Raw genomic sequence first — 23,355 nt, forward strand, 5'->3', positions numbered from 1 at the left:
AATTAAAAGTAATTAAATTAAATGTTTCATATTTTTCTGGAAAATACTCACTTTCAGGTTCTTCTTATATGATAAATATGCTACATGTTAAATTTTTTCCTTAAGATCAGTGGCCTATACTTTTAAACATGTTTGGGTTCCAATCTGTAATAATAGATTTAGTACTCTCAAAAAATTTATTATGAAAATTTTCACTTCCAGTAAAAACACATATAATTTATTTCCACCCAATTTCTACTTGGTATTTACATTTGAAAATTATTCTAACATTTAGTGACATTTAATTTTCCAGGTTGAACACATAAGATGCAGACAAATCTAATGTGCTCATGACATAAATATTTGCAAATATGAAATTTTAGATCAAAATGGTCAAAACAATCTGCCATGCCAATTTTGATTTTAAAAGTTCAATGTGAAGAATTCTTTAAAAATTTTTCGTATTTTCAATCCCTATTAGTCCATTATGAACATCCCTAAACTAATGATATGAAAACATCTCTAGTGTCCTCTAATAAATTTACATCAAAGTAAATGGGCACAGTAATCTGAGAGTCAGGAGGCTGGATTCTAGGGTTAGTTCTGTCATGCACTTGCAAAGTATCTTTGGGTACATCACAAAGCTTCTCAGAGGTCCAGACTAACTGGCTAGCTCAAGTCCTCTCCAGTTTTAAAATGCTATGATTCTGTCTCAATTTAAGCAGCTGAGTAAAGACTAGAGCCTTGTTTCTACAGATGCACTTAAGGTATTATTCAGGTTAATGAACATGCTTAAATGAGCAATTTTATTGTCTCACTATTCTAGTTCAATAGAAAGTTACCTGATAACATGCAAGTTCAGAGGGTTAACATTTTTCTACTGTGAATATCAGGAGAAACTAAAATAGATTTAGGCATTACAGATGGGATTATGTCATCACACTCAGCGAACACAGTTTCCTTTCTCTGGCTTTCAAAATTACAGACCTGGGTTTATATCAGCAATTTACAGCACTTCCCATTGAGAGCTAGGCTTGAGTAGGTAACCATGGGTACCACCCACTGCTTGTAAATAGTGAAGATCTAGATAAAACATGTCTGACCACCTTCCCTGTGACATAAGAGAACACTAGATTACCCCGCAGAGTATTCTCTCTGAGAGAAAACACCAAATGCTCTAATCATAACATTTAAAAATGCTCTTTACTTCTAACCTTGAATAAGTAAATTCTAAGAGTGTGTTTGTTAAAATCATTACCATTACCATTCAAAAGCATTTGAATGTTTAGGTTGTGAAAAAAATACTCTTCAAACAAATGCCAATGAATTTTCTGGTGGGACAATTCATTTAAACCTTTGTTACACCCATTTTTAGACCCTGATGCCCTCCCTAAATACTGTATTCTTTATATATTCAGGTAGTACATACAAAGCATTATCAATAATTTTGGAAAATAATACAGAATAGAAAACAGAAAGACCTGAGATACGCTTGTAGTAATTTAACAGATGATAAAGCAATCCTAATAAACAGGAACTGGATAGATTACTCATTTAATTGATTGGCATATTTTGATATTTAGTTTTTATATTATAGAAACTCTCATACCATATATTAGATAAAAATGTAGAATTATAGTTGAATAAAAAATAATTAAAAATACAGATGTATATTTAATCTCAGGTTATACAATTTTTTAAATCATAAGACAACGGAAAATTATAGAGGAAAATATCAGTAGACCTAACTACATAAAATCCTATATATTGAAAACATATCAAATTAGAAAAAAATTAAGATAAATGGAGAACTGGGAAAAATACCTGCAACAAACCTGACAAAAAGTTTTACTGTTCATAATTGATAAATGTCTTAAAAATTTTAATTACAAAAATTTATTCATGTAAGTTAGTAGATTCATACAAGTAAATCTAATGCCCTACAAAAAATGGCAAAGACATAATTCAATTCAAAGAAATACAAATTATTAGTAAATATATAAAAATGTTCAATATCATTAGTTAGCAAATACAAATTAAAACAAAAATATCCTATCACTCACTAGCTGTATGTTAACTTGGGAAGGCTAGTTACAGTCTGTTTTCTCATCCATAAATTAACAATAGTTTCTATTTGTTAAGGTCGTCATGAGTTCTGTGTGAGTTGGTACGGTGCAGTGCATGATGCATGAGTGCTCAATAAATATTAGCTGCTATAATTGCTACTTGATTTTTGCCTGGAAAATGACAAAAATAAAACTGATAATATTCAATGCTGATTTGAGTTTATACTCTCATATACCACTTATACAATTATGAAGTCATTCATGTTTTCAAAGAATTATTTTGGTAAGATTATCAGGAAATTTAAAAGGTCCAATCCTTTGATTCAGGAATTTCACTTCTAGTAATCTATCATAAGGAAACAACTAGAAAGATGGATAAATATTTACAGACAAGAATATCCACTATCACTATTTATAACCTAAATAAAGAACAAAATGGAATGGTTAAGTGAATAAAGGTACAGTTAGATGTATAAGGTGTACTATGAAGCTATTACAAATCATGTTTTTAAGGACTACATAATATACTATAAAATGATAAGTAACAATATTAGAATAATCTCAATTTTGCTAAATTATTAATATGTATAAACAAAGAAAAAGGGCAGGATGAAAAGGTAGTAATATATTAACAGTAGTTATCTCTAGAACTTAAGTTTTATTCTATTCTGTATTTTTCTATATTTTCATAATTTTCTAACATAGTAGCATTTCTTTCATGAGTAAACTGCAGAAACTTTAAAAGTTGAGAAAAATAAGCCCAGTAATTAAAAAATGTATCAACTTTGATATATTCATCAATTTCTGAAAACCTTTTCAATAACTTATGCAAATATGTAAAATCACAAACACTGAAACTGAAGAAACTTTATAAATGAGGTCACCCATTTGTTCTTTAGATTTCTGTTCCACAGAGCTAGTATGCAAAACCTAGCTGGTACGCAAAAAATCGGGTGGTAAGTATGTACACTCAGTTGCTAAGACTTATTTATGATGATCAGTGATTTAAAAAAAATTATATTCTTTAACCGTTATTAAGCCAAAGAGTAAAAATTAACATTTATTTTCAGGAACAATAATTTTTGTATGGTATTTAAATTTTAATGGTATAAATTATTAGTCCATAAACAAACCACATTATTATTTAAATTTTTAGTTTTTTCTGGGCTTACAGAGTAAGGCCAGGTAGCCTCAGTGTGTGCATATGTGTGTGCACAGGCACACGCATTTGAGTGTGGTTGAGTGGAATGGTTTCCGCTTACTTTGTATTATTTATCTCTTTTAAAAAATATACCATAGCTACTACTACTTCCACTATTACTAATATAATTTATTAAGAGCTTACTATATGTTAATTAAGTTCACAGTACTTTTTAAATCCTATCATGAAGTATAATCTAATATCCTCACTTTAGGGATGAGGAAACAGCCATAAAGCGGTGAAGAAACCTGTGTAAGGCTACTCAGCTTGTAGGTAGCAGGGCTGGGATCTGGACCCTATCCATTTAGCTCCAGGATCAAAGTTCTTAATCACCACACAATATAACTTCACGTATTATCAATTACTATGAATAAAAATGCAATATAAGATGGCAAGCATCAAAATCACTCAGGACATTCTAGGTTGCAAAAGCACTCTAGAATACTGCAGATCATAGAATCTGAAGTGATTTTTAGAATTAAGAAAAACAAACACAAAGCAAAAAAGTAAAATTAGTTTCTCTAAAGGTTCTTTAGAGTGTGTATACAGAAAGTGAGGTATGGTGGGGACAGTTGCAAAAGTGTGTATTTCAGGAGAAAGTGTTTGAAGCTAGGGGTTGGAAGGCCTGAATCTTAGCTCTGGTCATGCAATTCATGATACAAAAAAACATAGGCAGCCTGGGTGCAGTGGCTCATACCTGTAATCCCAGCACTTTGGGAGGCCGAGGTGGGTGGATCACCTGAGGTCAGGAGTTCAAGGCCAGCCTGGCCAACATGGCGAAGTTCTACTAAAAATTACAAAAATTAGGCTGGGCGAGGTGGCTCACACCTGTAATCCCAGCACTTTGGGAGGCTCAGTTAGGTGGATCATGAGGTCAGGAGATCGAGACCATCCTGGCTAACATGGTGAAACCCTGTCTCTACTAAAAAACACACAAAAAATTAGCCGGGCATGATGGCGGGTGCCTGTAGTCCCAGCTACTCAGGAGGCTGAGACAGGAGAATGGCGTGAATCCGGGAGGCGGAGCTTGCAGTGAGCTGAGTTCGCGCCACTGCACTCCAGCCTGGGTGACAGAACGAGACTCCGTCTCAAAAAAAAAAAAAAAATTATTACAAAAATTAGTTGGGCATGGTGGCAGGCGCCTGTAATCACAGCTACTCAGGAGGCTGAGGTAGGGAGAACTGCTTGAACCCGGGAGGTAGAAGTTGCAGTGAGCTGAGATCGTACCACTCCACTCCAGCCTGGGCAACAGAGTGAGACTCTGCCTCAAAAAAAAAAAAAAAAAAAAAGTGCAGGCATATTCACTCTTGTTGTGGGCAAATTCTCATAGCTGAAGAAAATAGAGCAGACTTTTCCAGGTGGCGGTCCCCTTCTGAGGAATAATAACACCTTGGGTGCCCCTCTGGGGTGGAGTTTGTCACCATTTGTTGTTGATTTTGTTTGATTGTTCTACTAGCAGCTAACTGAAACTTCTAGGTCATGGCTTGTTTTATTTTCTAGATGTATTTAAATTAAGCCTTTTAAAATCGTGTCATCAGTTTTAAAAAGCCCATTCTTTATGTTTATTAGATTAAAATTAGCTTAGGCAATATCTGAAGCTAGCTTAAAGTACATTTTTATCATATACTAATACTACAGTCTTAGATTGTAAAAGTAGTAATACATAAGTACTAGGTTGGACATGGGGGAAAAGATATACATACACACATGTATGTAAATAGTGTCATCAACCAAGATGGCTCTCAGGTGATCTGTCCAGTCTATTTTAAAAACAAAAACTTTGAAGAATGAAGCAGCTACCACTTCTTTTTGAGGAAATAATGCAGACTTCATGATTAGGGCATTTTCTCCTTGTATCGGATACATTTTCCTTTATGTAATTTTATTCATTACTTTTAGTTACCATTTTAGGTTATTTCTCAAAAATCGTGTTTCCCTTTGCTATCTTTTAATTGCTTCTAGATTATTATCAAACACTACCTCTTTTTTTCCCCTCCATTGTCTCAACCTATTCGTCATTATTTGACTGTTATCGATGGATTTAATATTTTTAATCTTTCATTATAAGTTTTTTCAATTTCAGTTGGTTTTTAAATTCTTACTTCCAATTATCTCTTATTTTTCTCATTCATAATTTTTCATATTCATCTTCCTTTTGGCCTGTCATTTAAAACAGCTTCACCTATCATGTAAAAGAAACTTGATTTAATTATTTCTTTTCAATTATAAGACTTTAAAAACATTCATGCAAAAGGATATATTGCTTTAATCAGCAATATTAAAATCATGTTCTTATACAAGATAAACTTCAAATATTAAAAGTGCAAAGTTTCACCATTACAGAGAGCTTCTGGAGACATTTATAAAACATGTTCTCCTGTTACACAGAGAATCTATCTATATAATTAACAACAACTAATAAAAGGATGGAAAGAAATCATTCTATTTAACTAAACATAAGGAAAAAAGATAATACAGACAAAATCATGACTTTTATGAATAGTAAAGTCCACTCAGGTAAAAATGTATACTATGTAATACTTACTATTTATTTTCTCATTTGTTTATGTATAACGTTATACATACACATTTTCATTAGCTTGTTAAAACAGAATATCGAAAAAGTAAATCTGACTTTCCTCAGTTATGTATATCAAACTTTACTTTCTGTTGAACTAGTTCCTTATAAACAGAGTAGCACTTGAAGAAATTTCTCTTAACACAAATAAGATTTTTTTAAAGGGCCATAAGATGAGCACTGAATTAAAACACACACACCTGCACACACTTTCTTTAGATTGTTGAAATATCAGGTCTTTAATTCCCCATTAAAACAACACAAAACCCTGATTATAAGTCTTCAAATCATTTGAAGATGTAAAAGGCTGTCTGCATTTCAGCTTAGTTCAAAGCCAGTAAAGAAATATCTCTTCTTCTTCCAACTAAAAGCATGTTTAGGAGAAGGATACTCTGATAGAAGTGGTAATGCCAATCTAACCAATTCTAAAATATAAAGTGCTACTAGCAATATTTGGATACATATAATTTGAGAATAACGTTTTATAAACTTAAGCTTTGAAAAATAGAAACTATAAACCCCAACAAAAAAACTTAATTTGTAATTGAAAGAAAATAATATTTTGTAGAAAAAAAGTGTCCTTCCAAAAAGAGACGAAAATGACTTTCATTTCCCAAGAGAATTATGCCACTTTTATACAACAAAATTACAGTCACCACAAATTGCTTTCAACAATTCCATTGCTTCTTCATTTGACCACTTGAAAATCAAAATTCTTTCATATTATAAATATAACTTTTTATAACTCTGTTATTACGTACTGTGAATGGGGAAAGTGGGCCAATCTTGTGGCTGTAGCGTCGAATGGCCTCTCTGATGTGGCAGGGCTGGATGGCATCGCTGTGAGCCTCAACACCACAGGCTGCAGTGCTCTGCGACAGAAAAACACATAAATTGTTATTAAATCAAAAACACACAACAGAACTACAGTGTACAAATATGAAAATAAAACTTTACAGAAGAGACCGGTTTTTCCCTTAGGATGCACATCACTACTGCCATATACTACATCTAAAAAAGAATTCCATTAACAAATCAAAGATGACTTTTACATGACCCCTTCCTAGCAGACCTACCAAATCCAATTTTTATGCCCACAATATTTCACCTAAGCCTGCATGTCAAGACACAGGAGAATACAGCCACTTGCCTGCAGATAAAAAGTGTCATGAAAGCTTACTGAAAGAACCACAGGAAGTTATTTTTTTAAAAAAAACCATTTCAACATTTATTATTATAAACGTTTCTTAGGAGCTTCTTTGGCACATTTCTGAAATAACTTGAGGGTTATCAACTTAAAATGAAAAATGTTAAATTGCTATACATTTATTTATCATACCTGGGATTGTCATAAGACCATTTCAATTTGGTTTCTAATTTTCTAGGTATCTCAGGACAGAACAAAAATGAAACCAACAACTTTCTGTTTTAATTTGCCGCATCTGCAAAAGGCAGGTTTGCAAGCACAAAAAGATACAAGAAAGATACGGATTATTTGTGATGAGAGTGTGAATACAAACTTAAGAAATTATAGATGTGTATACGTGTGTTCAGCATGATTTTTCAAAATAACTTATAGGGCTAGGGTTTAGCCCTACAAGTTACCAGCTCTGCCAAGATACATAATATCTCAGGCCTTGGTTTCCTCACCTGTAAATTGGGAAAACAATTATAATTGTTTGTAGGACTGTTGTGAAAATTAAATAAGTTGAAATACATAAACCACTTAGAACAATGCCTGACACATGCTAGGAAATTGTTTTATTTTTATAAAGAGATGTTTTATTTTGTCACCTAGGCTGCAGTGCAGTGGTGTGATCACAGTGCACTGAAGCCTCAGACTCCTGGGCTCAAGCGATCCTCTGGCCTCAGCTTCTGAAGTAGCTGAGACTAAAGGCAAGTGCCACCACATCTGGCTAAAAAAAATAAGGATTAGTTTCTTTAGAGCTATGGTCTCACTATGATGCCCGGGATGGTCTTGAACTGCTGGGCTCAAGTGATCCTCCTGACTCAGCCTCCTGGGTAATATTAGCTAGTAATAGTATTAGGTTATTTAAATTAAGTGTTAAAAATGGGATCGCTGTGTTTTTGAAATAGAAGCTCATTTACTTCAAAGTGTAGTAGGTAGCAGATGGCAGGTCATCAACATTAAAGAATAAACTTGCATATTACTATAACTGGGGTCTATAAGTCATTTGTAGTCACACAATTAATATTATCTGTTTTTCTGATAATTACTGTAATTTTTTGATAATACATTTTTTACTCTCATAATTCTTTGTAGGGAATATAACTCCATAGATAGCAACCTCTATGGATAGCAATTTGGCAAAATCTTATAAAAATGAAAAAGAACAACCTCTTTTACTCAGCAATTTTACCTGTAAGAATTTATCCTACAGATATATTGCACAGGTACAAAATAATATATACACACAAGGATACTTACTATAGTACTAAATGTTCACTAATGAGGGATTGGTTAAATAAATCATGATACATCCATTCAAAGAAACAGAAACCAAAGCAACCACTGAAAAGAATGAGGCAGTTCCCTACATACTCGTATGGAGCTATCTCTAAGATATTATATGAAACACTGATCAAAAACTGAAGTAGGAGGTTTACTATGGTAAGTCTTTGTGTTCCCCTAAAATTTGTACATTGAAATCCAAGCCCACAAAGTGATGGTATTAGGATAGGAAGCCTTTGGGAATTGATTTATCCACGAGGGTGGAGCTCTCATGAATGGAATTAGTTCCCTTACAAAAGAGACCAGGGAAAGACCACTCACCCCTTCTGCCATGTGAGGTTTGGGTGAACAGATGACTGCCTATGAACCAGGAAGTGGGCCATCACAAAACACTGAATTTGCCAATGTCTTAATGTTGGACTTCCTAGCCTCCAGAACGATAAGAAATACATTCCTATTGTTTATAAGCCACCCAGTTTACAGGATTTTGTTATGGAAGCCCAAATGGACTAAGATAGAAGTGTAAGTTAAAAAAACCTTGTGACCGCCATTTGTAAGATATGGAGACACATAAGCCAGCCTGGCTGAATCATGCTATTTTTGCCAAAAGGTGACATTAAATTATATTAAAATAAAAACATTGAATTTTGTGAAAAATGTCATTAGAGTTTCCATTTTGCCAACTTCAGGTTTATCTGCCATAATTCAGCAACTGTTAACATTAGCATAATGAACCTACTATGTGCACTTTTATACTTTCTTGATTTGCTCATTGAGTTCTCTGGATGCAAGCCTTTAAATGTTATAATCCCAGTTTTTTTTTTTCCACCTCAACAAATATCTTCACATTCTCTATGTCTGTCAACATCTAGTCCTTTATCAAGGTGCTAATGATCTGTTCAAATTAAAAATGTATCCCAAGTTTAGAATTTTTAATATAGCAGTGATTCTAGCATTATATTCTTCAAAACTGTTTCAGAAGAATTAACATAAAATGTACATATTTGTTATTCTTATATCAGCTATAAACATGTGTGAAGAGCATTATCCTTATACATCAATTCATCTTTAGCATCCTGATTAGGCCTAAATTTTAGGATATTCTTTAAATTTTCAAAAACTAAACCCAAATATTTGACAAAATGCTGAGTCCTGTTTATAAAGTGTTTGCTGAAATCTCTCTGGGAACTAAACTCTATATTTCTTTTAAGAAAAGTACTAGCTGTTTGGAAAAGTTCTCCATATGTCAGGTCCTCTTCCTCTTGGCCGCATTCACACTCTATTCTTGTATCCTTCCATTTTTGTATTAATAGTTCTTCAACTAGAAACTGATGCTGGGTATTAGAAGCTGAAATAGCATACGGAGTTCTACATTATTTTCTGGATTTGACTGTTGTCTCTCTGCTTTTCTTTGCTGGTTTACAATGAACAAAATATCTTAGCAGTTTAAACTCTCAACTGTGGTGCAGGAAGTTATACTGAAACTTAGGTTTGCCCCTGTATCTCTCACTGAACCTTTTTCTCCCAACTTAAAAGTTCTTGGCAGGGTAAGTGTCCTATCCTTTCTCAGCCTTCCCCTTACCAGAGTGAGCGTTTAAGAAGGATCTAGAATCTCATTCAACTGCATCTTATTCTTTCCACATCTATAATGGTAAACTAGATCTTTTGCTAAATGTAAAATCTTAAGTCTTACAGAGAAGTAACACTTACCTCAGACTAGAGCAACTGAAAGGCTAGTATTACTATTACTAACATTTTGCAGACCACAAAAGTTGGTATGATCTGGCCAAGGAAGTATTGTCTTTCTCCTGTTAACACACATAGCTCCTCCAAAGTTTCATCCTTATGGAGAATTTTTTTCACATGAAGGTGGGCCATTCATTGGCCAAAGGATATAGTGTACAACATACGTAATTTTCTCATTTAAAAGTTTGAGATGGTAACTGTTAAAACGTAGTTCTTATATAACTAGAAAGAGCTTTTATTTATTTTTTTCTTTGTATAAATGTGTGCAGTACAAGTGTGATTATGTTACATGCATAGATTAGAGTGGTAAAGTTAGGGCTTTTAGGATATCCATTTCTTGAGTTAACGTAGTTACTCATTAAGTAATTTCTCATCATCTACCCCTACTTACTTCCAACCTTCCAAATCTCCATTGTCTATCATTCCACACTCTACCTCTATGTGTACACATTATTTAGCTCTCACTTATAAGTAAGAACATGCAATATTTGACTTTCGTTTCTGAGCTGTTTCACATCAGATGATTGCCTCTAGTGCCATCCATGTTGTAAAAAATATTATTTCGTTTCTTATTTCTTTTTTGAGACAGTGGCTTGCTCTGTCCCCCAGGCTGGAGTACAGTGGTGCGATCTTGACTCACTGCAACCTCTGTCACCCAAGTTCAAGTGATTCTCATGCTTAAGCCACCCAAATAGCTAGGACTACAGGCACACCCGCTGCACCTGGCTAATTTTTGTATTGTTAGTAGAGACAGGGTTTTGCCACGTTAGCCAGGCTGGTATCAAATTCCTTACCTCAAGTGATCCACCTGCCTCGGCCTCCCAACGTGCTGGAATTACAGGCATGAGCCACTGCACCTGACCCATTCTTTTCCATTTCTGAATATTATTCCATTGTGTATATATGCCACATTTTCTTTACCTATTCATCTATTGATAGAAACTTAGGTTGACTGCATCTTTGCCAAAGTAAATAGGGGTGCAAATAAACATATGAGAGGAGGTATCTTTTTGATGTAATGATTTCTTTTCCTTTGACTAGATACCCAGTAATGAGATTGCTGGATTGAATGATAGTTCTGTTTTCAGTTAAGAAATAGCTATACTGGCCAGGCACGGTGGCTCATGCCTGTAATCCCAGCACTTTGGGAGGCCGAGGCGGGTGGATCACTAGAGGTCAAGAGTTTGAGACCAGCCTGGCCAACATGGTGAAACCCCATCTCTACTAAAAATATAAAAACTTAGCCAGGTGTGATGGTACTTGCCTGTAATCCCAGCTACTCGGGAGGTTGAGGCAAGGGAATTGCTTGATCCTGGGAGGTGGAGGTTGCAGTGAGCCCAGATCACACCACTGCACTCCAGCCTGGGTACCAGAGTGAGACACTGTCTCAAAAAAAAAAAAAAAAAATCCATACTGTTTTCGATAGAAGTTGTACTAATTTACATTCCCAACAACAGTGTACATGAGTCCCCTTTTCTCCATATCCTCACCAACATGTTATTTTCTCTTTTTAATAACAGCCATTCTGATTGGTGTAAAATGATATCTCATTGTGGTTTTAATTTGCATTTCTCTGATTAGTGATGTTCAGCATTTCTTTATATGCCTGTTGGCCATCGGTATGTCTTATTTTAAAAAATGACTATTCATGTCCTCTCACTAGTTTTTAAGGGGATTACTTGGTGTTTTTTGTTGTTGTTGTTGTTTAGTTGTTTGAGTTCCTTGTAAATTCTGGCTGTTAGTCCCCTGTCGGATGCACAATTTGCAAATGTTTTCTCCCATTCTGCAAGTTCTTTGCTATCTTTTTTTCTTTTTTTGAGGTGGACTCTCACTCTGTAGCCCAGGCTGGAGTGCAGTGGTATAATCTCAGCTTACTGCAGCCTCTGCCTCCTGGGTTCAGGCGATTCTCCTGCCTCAGCCTCCTGTCACTATCTTATTTCTTTTGCCATGCAGAAGCTTTTAGTTTAATTAAGTCCCATTGTCTATTTTTTTTTTTACCTGTGCTTTTGAGGTCTTAGTCATGAATTCTTCACCTAGACCAATGTCCAGAAGAGTTTTCCTCAGGTTTACTTTGAGTATTATTTTATAGTTTCAGGTCTTACCTTTAAGTCTTTATTCCATCTTGAGTTGATTTTTGTATATGATAAGAGATGGGGGACCAGTTTCATTCTTCTGCATATGCTGATCCAATTCCCCAGCTCCTTTTTCTGAAGAGGGTGTCCTTTCCCCAGTGTATGTTCTTGTTAACTTAGGCAAAGTTTAGTTGGCTGTAAATACATGGTTTTATTTCTGGGTTACCTACTCTCTTCCATTGATCTATGTGTCTATTTTTATATCAGTACCATGCTGTTTTGTTACTATGGCCTCATGGTATAATCTGATGTCAGGAAATGTAATGTCTTCAGCTTTGTTGTTTTTGCTTAAGATTGTTTTGCCTATTTGAGCACTTTTTTGGTTCCACATGAATTTTAGGATTTTGTCTTCTAATTCTGTAAAAGACGGGGTTGGTATTTTGATAGAGATTGCACTGGATCTGTACAATGCTTTGGGCAGTATAATCATTTTAATGATATTAATTCTTCTTATCCATAAGCATGGGATGGTTTTCCACTTGTCAGTATCCTCTACAATTACTTTCATCGCTGGTTTGTAGTTTTCTTTGTAGAGATCTTTCATTTCGTTGGTTAAATATTACTAGATATTTTGTTATTTTCTTTGTAGTACTTTAAATGAGATTGCCTTCTTGATTTCTTTCTCAGCTAGATTATCAGTGAACAGAAACACTACTGATTTTTGTACAATGATTTTATATACTCAAACTTTGAATTCATTTATCAAATCTGAGAGGTTTTTGGTGGAATCTTTAGGTTTTTCTAGATATAAGGTTATATAATCAGCAAACAGGAATAATTTTACTTCTTTTCCAATTTGGATAACTTTTCCTTCTTTCTCCTGCTTTATTGTTCTGGTTAGGACTTCCAGTACTATGTTGAATAGGAGTGGTTAAAGTAGGCATCATTGTCTTGTTACAGTTCTTTGAGGGAATGCTTTCAACTTTTTCCACTTCAGCATGATGTTGGCTGTGGGTTTGTAGTATATGGCCTTTACTACTGTGAGGTATATTCCTTTTATGCCTAGTTTGTTAAGGGTTTTTATAATGCAGGGATGCTGAATTGTATCAAATGCTTTTTCTGTACCTATTTAGATAATCACAATTTTTGTCCTTCATTCTGTTTATGTAATGTATCCCATTTATTGATTTGTGTATGTTGCATCCTTACATCCCTGGTATACAACTCACTCGATCATGGTAATTATCTTTTTGATATGCTAGTAGATTTGGTTTGTTAGTATTTTGTTGAGGATTTTGGAGTCTGTGTTCATCAGGGATATTGGTCTGTACTTTTCTGTTTTTGTTGTGTCCTTGCCTGGTTTTGATATCAGGATGGTAACGACCTCATAGAATTATTTATGGAGAATTCCCTACTCCTTAATTTTTTGGGGCAGGTTCAGGAGGACTGGTATTAATTCTTCTTTGTACACATTTGGCTGTGAATCCATCTGGTCCTGAACTCTTTTTTGTTGGGAGATTTTTAAATTACTGATTCAATCTTGGTACTTGTTATTGGTCTATTCAGCATTTCTATTTCTTCTGGGTTCAATATTGGGAGGTTGTATGTTTCCAGGAATTTATCCATTTCTTCCAGGTTTTCTACTTTGTGAGTGTATAGTTGCTCATAATAGTCTGTGACAATCTTTTGTATGTTTGTGGTATCAGCTGTAATATCTTCTTGTTCATTTCTGTTTTTGTTTATTTGGATCCTCTCTCTTCTGGTTAGTCTCACTAGCAATTTACCAATTTTGCTTATCTTTTTGAAGAACCAACTTTTAATTTCCTTGATCGTTTGTATTTTTTTTGTCTTTATTTTTACTTAGTTCTGCTCAGGTCTTTGTTATTTCTTTTCTTCTGATAATTCTGGGTTTGGTATTTTCTTGCTTTTCTAATTCCTTGAGACAGAATGATAGGTCATCAATTTGGGATCTTTCTGCTTTTTTGATATATAGGCATTTAATGCTACAAACTTCCCTTTAGCACTGCTTTTGCTGTATACTACAGGTTTCAGTGTGTTGTGTTTCCATTTTCATTTGTTTCAAAAAATCTTTTAATGTGTCTTAATTTCTTCATTAATCCCATGATCATTCCAGAGGATACTGTTTAATTTCCATGTATTTTTATGCTTTCTGATGTTCCTCTTGTTACTGGTTACAGATTTATTCCACTGTGGTCTGAGAAGATACTTGATTTTAAAAATCTCTTAAGACTTGTTTAGTGGCCTAACATGTGATATCTATCTCGGCGAATGTTCCATGTGCTGATAAGAAGAATGCATATTCTGTAGTTGTTGGGTAGAATGTTCTGTAAATGATTTTTGAAGTCCTTTTGGTCTAAAGTCCAATTTAAGTCCAGTATGTCTTTGTTGACTTTCTATCTCAACCATTTGACTAACGCTGTCAGTAGGGTGTTGAAGTTGTCCATTATTACTGTATTGCTGTCTATCTCTTTAGGTCTAGTAATAGGTCTAATAATATTTGTTTAGGTCTAGTAATATTTGTTTCATGAATCTGAGCCTTCTGGTGTTGAGTGCATATATACTTAGAATTGTTTTAGCCTCTTGCTGAATTGATTCCCTTATTATTATGTAATGACTTTGTCTTTTTTCCTGTTTTTGATATAAAGTCTGTGTTATCTAAGTATCACTATTGCTGTTCACTTTTGCTTTCTATCTGCATGAAATATCTTTTTCCTCCCTTTCACTTTCAGTCCATATATGTCTTTATAGGTAAAGTGAGTTTCTTGTAAGCAACATATAGTTAAATCATGTTTTGTTTTTTCTATCCATTCTGCCAATCTATATTTTTTAAGTGGAGCATGTAAACCATTTATGTCACAGTTAATATTGATAAGTGAGGTTTTGCTCCTGTGATATTGTTAATTATTTTCTAGTTGTTTGATAAATTCTTTGTTTCTTTTTCTCTTTGTGGTTTGGTGGAATTCTGCCAAATTGCCGTCTGATTCATTTCTCTTCCTTCTTTGTGTGATATTTTATAAGACCTGAGAATTTTATACTTTTGTGTCTTAGTATGATGGCGAATATTAACCTTTTGTTTCCATGTTTAGGACTCCTTTGAGAATTTTGTGTAAGGTCAGACTAGGGTGATGAAGTCCCTCAGTGTTTGCTTACCTGGGAAAAGCTATTTCTCCTTCATTTATGAAGCTTAATCTTACTGTACACAAAATTCTTGGCTGACAGTTTTTCTTCTTTCAGTACTTTGAAAATGCCATCCCATTATTTCCTAGCCTGCCTGTAAGGTTTTGCTGAGAAGTCTGCTGTTAGTCTGATGGGGTTTTCTTTGTAGGTGACTGAAAAAGGTTTTCTTTAATTAAAATCAGAAAGGTGTTTAAGGAAAAAATAATAGAGGTTCACTAAATTCAAGGATTCATACAATATTATCTCTGGAGGGGACATAAGAATGGTCTATTCTAAATGTTTCCAACTCCTACACAATTTTATAGATGAAAGAGTGAAAATATGGGACATGTCCAAGGCTACAACAATAGTATTACGGATATAACTATACATCCAATCTCTTGGCTTGTAATACACGTATTGAGTGTAGAGATTTTATCATTATATGCAGGATTACTTGAACCATTATAGCATCATAGCTGAAGTTTCCTGTGAGTAAAACTCAAAATATAGCAAAAGTCTGAATATAGAAAGAAGTGTATAAATGAGTAGAAAAATAATTAAAGCCTCTGAAGTGGAACATTATTAATTCTGATGCCACTAATTTCGAATACAGACATAGACTTGGATAATACTTTCCTCAGGAAAACTTTGTTGTAAAATAACTCCAATTTAATAGTTTTCAACAGGATCGGGGAGAAATGTTTAAATATACGGAGAAAAATGTCAAGAATTTCTAAAAACTTATAAAAAATTAATTTATCTATACATATCACTAGGTTAATTACAACTCCTTCTCACATACTTTGTGAATCAAATTAACTGAAGAGGTCGTTTAGGTAACATTCTGTTACCATAGTTTTAGTTACTGAATGAGCTGCAGAGTACAATAGCTGAAATTCTTATAAGTTTTGAATAGCTAATAAAAAAAAAACAAGTATATGAAAGCACTGAAGACTGATCAAAACCAGACTGAAACTGGAAACGGTAGTATGTACTTTTAGAAGGGAATGTCAGTGGGTGGATTTCCTGTCTTTACAGTTTTAGCCTAAGGGCAGCATCCAGTGGGTAGAGGAGTGGCTAACATATAATCTTAGATCCTTGATAAACGAGATGCCAGAGTTCGGACAATCACAGTACATGCAGAATGAGAAAGGAAATCCCCAAAGGGACAGAACAGAAAGAGGCGGAGCCCCAAATTCGGTGTACAAATTTTACCCAAATCTTTTTTTGTGGGTGGGGAGAGATGGGGTCTCACTATGTCCGGGCTAGTCTGAAACTCCCAGGCTAAAGTGATCTTCCTATCTCAGCCTCCTGAGTAGCTGAAATAACAAGTGCCATCATGTATGGCTTTCCTCAAATCTTTTACTAACCCCTAAGTTCTTCCTGTATGGTATGAAATGCATGCAATCTCACTAAAGCGAAAAGACATTCTAGTTGCTGCCACTGATGAGGAGTTCAAAGTTTACAGGTGAGTCTAGAAAAGTAACTTCCCTGCTGAACACATATACCAACACCACTACCACCACCACCAATAAAAACAATATATTCATAGGAATAAAACAGAATCCCAAAATGCCTATGATGTATTACTCACAATGTCCACTTTACAATTCAAAATTACCAGACATGCAAAAACACAAGAAAGCATGACTTATATTCAATGGAGATCAAGAAAATTCACATATTTAATTTTGCAACCAAGAATTTTAAAACAGCAATTCTAACCATGCTCCAAAGCACAAAATAAAATACATTTGTAACAAACGGACAAATAAAAAATAATGGTATGATAGATAAATGGAAACTATAAAAAATCAAATAGAAATTCTATAAGTATAAAATATCAGAAATAAAATATTACTGGATGGGTGTCACAGTAGATTGCAGCTGACAGAAAGAAATGTATAGAAGATAAAAGTTCAATAGAATTGCTCCAATCTGAAGAATAGAGAGAAAATATTAAAAGAGGAATTAAAAAGCACCTGAGTTACCTATGGAATAATATCAAAGTTACTAATACAATGTACTTGGAGTTTCAGAAGTGAAGGAGAGGGAATAAGGCAGAAAAAAATCTGAAGAAATAACTGCCAAAAAGTCCCCTAATTTGGTTAAAGACATACACTGTCTTTGATTCAACAGATTCAAGATTCAAGAATCTCAGTGAATTTTCAGCAGGATAAATACAAAGAAAACCATGTCTATGGATATCACGGCCAAACAGCTGAACATCAAAAGTAAAAATACAATTCTGAAAGTATCCAGAAAAAACAACACATTAGATACAGGGAAACAATAATAGAAATCTACTGACTTATGATTGAAAACAATAGAGAAAAAAGTGGAATGACATCATTAAAATACTGAAAAATAAAATTTTCGAGACAGAATTCTGTATCTAATGAAACATCATCCAAGAATGAAGAAAAAGTAAAGACTTTTTCAGAAATATCAAAACTAAGATAACCATCACTAGCTAACTTGCACTACAACAAATGTTAAACAAAATTTAGCAGAATAGAAAAGAAAAACGATACAAGAAAACTCATTATGAAAGAGAAATAAAGAACAATGGGAATGGTAAACAATAAGCTCTTTTTTTTTAGTTGCTTCTCAGCCTTTTGGCTAAGATCAAGTGAAGCTCCATTTTTTCTCTTAGTTTCATTAAAACACACTAGATTATTTAAGACAAAAATTATGGTATTATGGCTTATAATATATATAGATGTAGTATGCATGACAATTATAGCATAAAGGACCTGGACCTATATATATAGAAGATTCTTACATTTTATGTGAGTTAAGTAGTATAATAACTCCCAAGTATACTGAACATTTAAGGATGTACATTGTAATCCTTACCATGACTACTGAAAATAGGATGCAAAAAGATATCATAAAGAAATCAATATATAAATTAAAAGGAATTTCTAAAAAAACACACAACCCAAAAGAAGACAGGAAAGAGAAACAGATAAACAATAAAAGAGGAAATAAGCAGAAAACAAATAGGGAAAGTTACCCTATATCCAACCACGTGAATTAATCCATCAAATATCACAGAATTATGGACTACAATTAAAAGATACAGATAGGGGGAGGGCACGGCAGCTCATGCCTATAATCCCAGCACTTTGGGAGGCTGAGGTGGGTGGATCACTTGAGCCCAGGAGTTTGAGAATAGCCTGGGCAACACAGTGAAACCCTGTCTCTACAAAAAAAAATACAATAATTAGCTAGGTGTAGTGGTGCATGCCTGTAGTCCCAGCTACTCAGGAGGCTGAGGTGGGAGGATTGCTTGAGCTTGGGAGATTCAGGCTGCAGTGAGCTATGATCATGCTACTATACTCCATCCTAGGAGACAAAGCAAGACCCTCTCTCCAAAAAAGAAAGAAAGAAAAGAAAAGAAAAGAAAAAAAGACACAGACAGAAAGGAGGAATAAAGAAGCAAGACCCAATTATTTGCCAACTATAAGAGATGACTTTAAATATATTATATTTATCTTTCAAAACAGGCATACCTCACTTTATTGCACTTTGCTTTATTGTGCTTCACAGATGTTATATGTTTTGCAAATTTAAGGTTTGCGGTAACCCTAAATCAAGCAAGTCTTATCAGTGCCATTTTTCCAAAAGCCTGTATGTGTCCAACTTTATGTCTCTGTGTCATATTTTGGTATTTTTCACAGTATTTCAAATATTTTCATTATTATTTTATCTGTTATGGTGATCTATGATCTTTAGTGTTACTATTGTAATTGTTTTGGGGCACCACTAACTGTATTAATATGAGATAGCAAATTTAATAAATGTTTGTTCTGACTACTTCACTGACTAGCTGTTCCTCCATCTTTCTTCCCTCAGGCCTCTCTATTCCCTGAGACACAACAATGCTGAAATTAGGCCCATTAATAACCCTACAATGGCCTCTAAGTATTTCAGATGTAAGGAAGAGTTGCATGTCCCTCACTTTAAATCAAAGGCTACAAATGATTAAGCTTAGTGAAGGAGGCATGTTAAAAGCCAAGACAGGATGAAAGCTAGCCCTCTTGCCCCAAATAGCCAAGCTGTGAGTGCCAAGGCAAAGTTCTTGAAGAAAATTTCAAAATGCTGGTCCACTGAACATACAAATGATAAGAAGGTGAAACAGCCTTATTGCTGATATGGAGAATGTTTCAGTAGGATAAATAGAACATCAAACTAGCCATGACATTTCCTTAAGCCAAAGCCTAATCCAGAGCAAGGTGCTAACTCTCTTTAATTCTGTGAAGGCTGAGAGAGATGAGAAACATGCAAAAGAAAAGTTAGAGGCTACCAGAGACTGGTTCATAAGATTTAGGAAAGAAGCCATCTCTATAATATGAAAGTGCAAGGTGAAGCAGCGAATGATGATGTAGAAGCTGTAGCAAGTTGTCCTGAAGGTTTAGCTAAGATCAGTGATGAAGATGGCTACATGTAACAACAGATTTTCATTGTAGATGAAATGGCTATTAGAAGAAGATGCCATCTTGGCCATTCATAGCTAGAGAGGAGAAATCAATGCCTGGCTTCAAAGCTTCAAAGCTGACTCTCTTGTCAGGGGCTCATGCAGCTGGTGATTTTAAGTTTTAGCTAGTGTTCATGTACCATTCTAAAAATCAGGATCCTGAAGAATTATGCTAAATCTATTCTGCTTATGCTCTATAAATGGAACAACAAAGCCTAGATGACAGCATATCCATTTACGGCATGACTTATTGAATATTTTAAGTCCAGTGTTGAGACCTACTATTCATGAAAAAAAGATTCCTTTCAAAATAATTACTGCTCATTGACAATGTATCTGGTCACCCAAGAGCTCTGCTGGAGAAGTACAAAAAGATGAACATTGTCTTCATGATCGCTAACAAAATCCATTCTGCAGCACGGTTCAAGAAATAATTTCAACTTTCAAGTTTTATTACTTAAGAAATATGTTTCATAAGACTATTGCTGCCATAGATGGTGATTCCTCTGATGGATCCAAGGAAAGTAAATGAAAATCTTCTGGAAAGGATTCATTATTCTACATGCCATTAAGAACATCTGTGATTCATGTGAAGAGGTCAAAATATCAACATTTACAGGAGTCTGGAAGAAGCTGATTCTAACTATCATGAATGGCTTTGAGTGGTCCAGACTTCAGTGGAGGAGGTAACTGCAGATGTGGTATAAATGGCAGGAGAACTACAAGTGCAGCCTGAAGATGTGACTGAACTGCTCAATCTCATGATACAACTTGAATGGGTGAGAGTTGTTGCTTATGGATGAGTCAAGAAAGTGGTTTCTTGAGAAGATGTCTATATCTGGTGAAGATGCTGTGAACATTTTTAAAAATAACTACAAAAACTCCTACAAAGGACTTAGACTTAGTTCCATAAACTTAGCTGATGAAGCAATGTCAGGGTTTGAGAGAACTGACTTCAATTATGAATGAAGTACTGCTATGGGTAAATGCTATCAAACAATATCACATGCTACAGAGAAATCTTTCAAGAAAGGAAGAGTCAATCAATGTGGCAAACTTCACACTGTTGTCTTATCTTAAGCTATTGCCACAGCTACCCCAACCTTCAGCAACCACCACCCTGATCAATCAGTAGCCATTAACATCGAGGCAAAACCTTCCACCAGCAAAAAGATTATGACATACTAATGACTCAGATGATAATTAGCATTTAAAAAATAAGGTATTTTAAAATTAAAGTATGTACATGTTTTAGACATAATGCCATTGAAGACTTATAGACTACAGTATAGTGTAAACATAATTTTTATATGCACCAGGAAAGCAGAAAATTTGTGTGACTCGCTTTACTGCAATATTCACTTCAATATGGTGGTGTGGAAACAAACCTGCAATATCTCTGAAGTATGCCTGCAGAAACATACAAATATATTGAAAGGAAGTAGATAGAAAAACATATTATGTAAACAGCAGTCACAAGGCTGGAATGGCTAAATCAATCAGATAAACAGACTTCATATGTACAGTATTTTCAGTAAGAAAAAGAGATATTTCATAAATATAAAAAACAGAGAGAAAATCCATGTTCATGGATTGTGAGATTTAGTATTGCTAAAACATATCCCAAACTGATGTAAGCATTCAACCTAAGTCCTTTCAAAGTCCCATCAGGCTTTTCTTTTTTCTTTTTCTTTCTTTGGCAGTAACTAACAACTTGATTCTAAAATTTATATAGAAATGCGAAGAACATGGCATGTCCATATTAAGCTTAAAAAATAACAGACTTTGAAGACTTACATTATAATCAAATAAACACAAATGAAACTCCAAAAATAAATTCATTTAGATATATTGTTCAAGCAATCCAATGGGAGAAAAGAGTCTTTCAGCAAATGGTTCTGCAATAACTAGATATCCATAAGTAAAAATTGAATTTGGCTTCAACTCATACAATAAATGGATTTTAATTTGACCAGATTAATAGAACTAAATACAAAAACCAAAGGGATAAAGCTTCTAGAAGAAAACACAGGACAATATCATCATGACATGGGAGTAGCCAAAGGTTTCTTAGGACACAGGCAATAAATATAAAGGAAAAAAATTGTGTTAAGGAAGGGATCCAGTTTCAGCTTTCTACATACAGCTAGCCAGTTTTCCCAGCACCATTTATTAAATAGGGAATCCTTTCCCCATTTCTTGTTTTTGTCAGATTTGTCAAAGATCAGATGGTTGTGGAAGTGTGGTATTATTTCTGAGGGCTCTGTTCTGTTCCATTGGTGTATATCTCTGTTTTGGTACCAGTACCATGCTGTTTTGGTTACTGAAACTGGATCCCTTCGTTACACCTTACACAAAAATTAATTCAAGATGGATTAAAGACTTAAATGTTAGACCTAAAACCATAAAAACCCTAGAAGAAAACCTAGGCAATACCATTCAGGACACAGGCATGGGCAAGGACTTCATGACTGAAACACCGAAAGCAATGGCAACAAAAGCCAAAATTGACAAATGGGATCTAATTAAACTAAAGACCTTCTGCACAGCAAAAGAAACTACCATCAGAGTGAACAGGCAACCTACAGAATGGGAGAAAATTTTTACAATCTACCCATCTGACAAAGGGCTAATATCCAGAATCTACAAAGAACTTAAACAAATTTACAAGAAAAAATCAAACAACCCAGTCAAAAAGTGAGTGAAGGATATGAACAGACACTTCTCAAAAGAAGACATTTATCCAGCCAACAGACACATGAAAAAATACTCATCATCACTGGCCAGCAGAGAAATGCCAATCAAAACCACAATGAGATACCATCTCACACCAGTTAGAATGGCAACCATTAAAAAGTCAGGAAAGAACAGGTGCTGGAGAGGATGTGGAGAAATAGGAACACTTTTACACTGTTGGTGGGACTGTAAACTAATTCAACCATTGTGGAAGACAGTGCGGTGATTGCTCAAGGATCTAGAACTAGAAATACCATTTGACCCAGCCATCCCATTACTGGGTATATACCCAAAGGATTATAAATTATGTTGCTATAAAGAGACATGCACACGTATGTTTATTGTGGCACTATTCTCAATAGCAAAGACTTGGAACCAACCCAAATGTCCAACAATGATAGACTGGATTAAGAAAATGTGGCACATATACACCACGGAATACTATGCAGCCATAAAAAAGGAAGAGTTCATGTCCTTTGTAGGGACGTGGATGAAGCTGGAAACATCATTCTGAGCAAACTAACGCAAGGACAGAAAACCAAACACCGCATGTTCTCACTTATAGGTGGGAATTGAACAATGAGAACACTTGGAGACAGAGTGGGGAACATCACACACCAGGGCCTGTCATGGGGTGGGGGGAACAGGGAGGGATAGCATTAGGAGACATACCTAGTGTAAATGACGAGTTAATGGGTGCAGCACACCAACATGGCACATGGATACATATGAACAAACCTGCAGGTTGTGCACATGTACCCTAGAACTTAAAGTATAATTAAAAAAAAATTAAAAAATAAATAAATGCAAGCAGAATACTGTCAAAAAAAGAAAAAAATTG

General features: G+C 34.6%; 1 protein-coding gene across 12 annotated transcripts in view; it reads right to left on the reverse strand.

The window, feature by feature from the left end:
- SUPT3H (SPT3 homolog, SAGA and STAGA complex component) overlaps nt 1–23,355 on the reverse strand; it is a 562,387-nt gene that overhangs the window by 107,185 nt on the left and 431,847 nt on the right. For all 12 annotated transcript variants that reach the window (XR_010119263.1, XR_010119259.1, XR_010119262.1 and 9 more), the window contains one exon: nt 6,586–6,696. Coding sequence is in view for 7 of the 12 variants with exons in the window: in XM_063633191.1 (XP_063489261.1) it covers nt 6,586–6,696 (111 nt within the window). In the remaining 5 variants the exon portion in view is untranslated. The remainder of the gene's footprint in view (nt 1–6,585; nt 6,697–23,355) is intronic.

The sequence above is a fragment of the Symphalangus syndactylus genome, chromosome 23, assembly GCF_028878055.3.
Source record: "Symphalangus syndactylus isolate Jambi chromosome 23, NHGRI_mSymSyn1-v2.1_pri, whole genome shotgun sequence".
Taxonomy (NCBI): Eukaryota; Metazoa; Chordata; class Mammalia; order Primates; family Hylobatidae; genus Symphalangus; species Symphalangus syndactylus.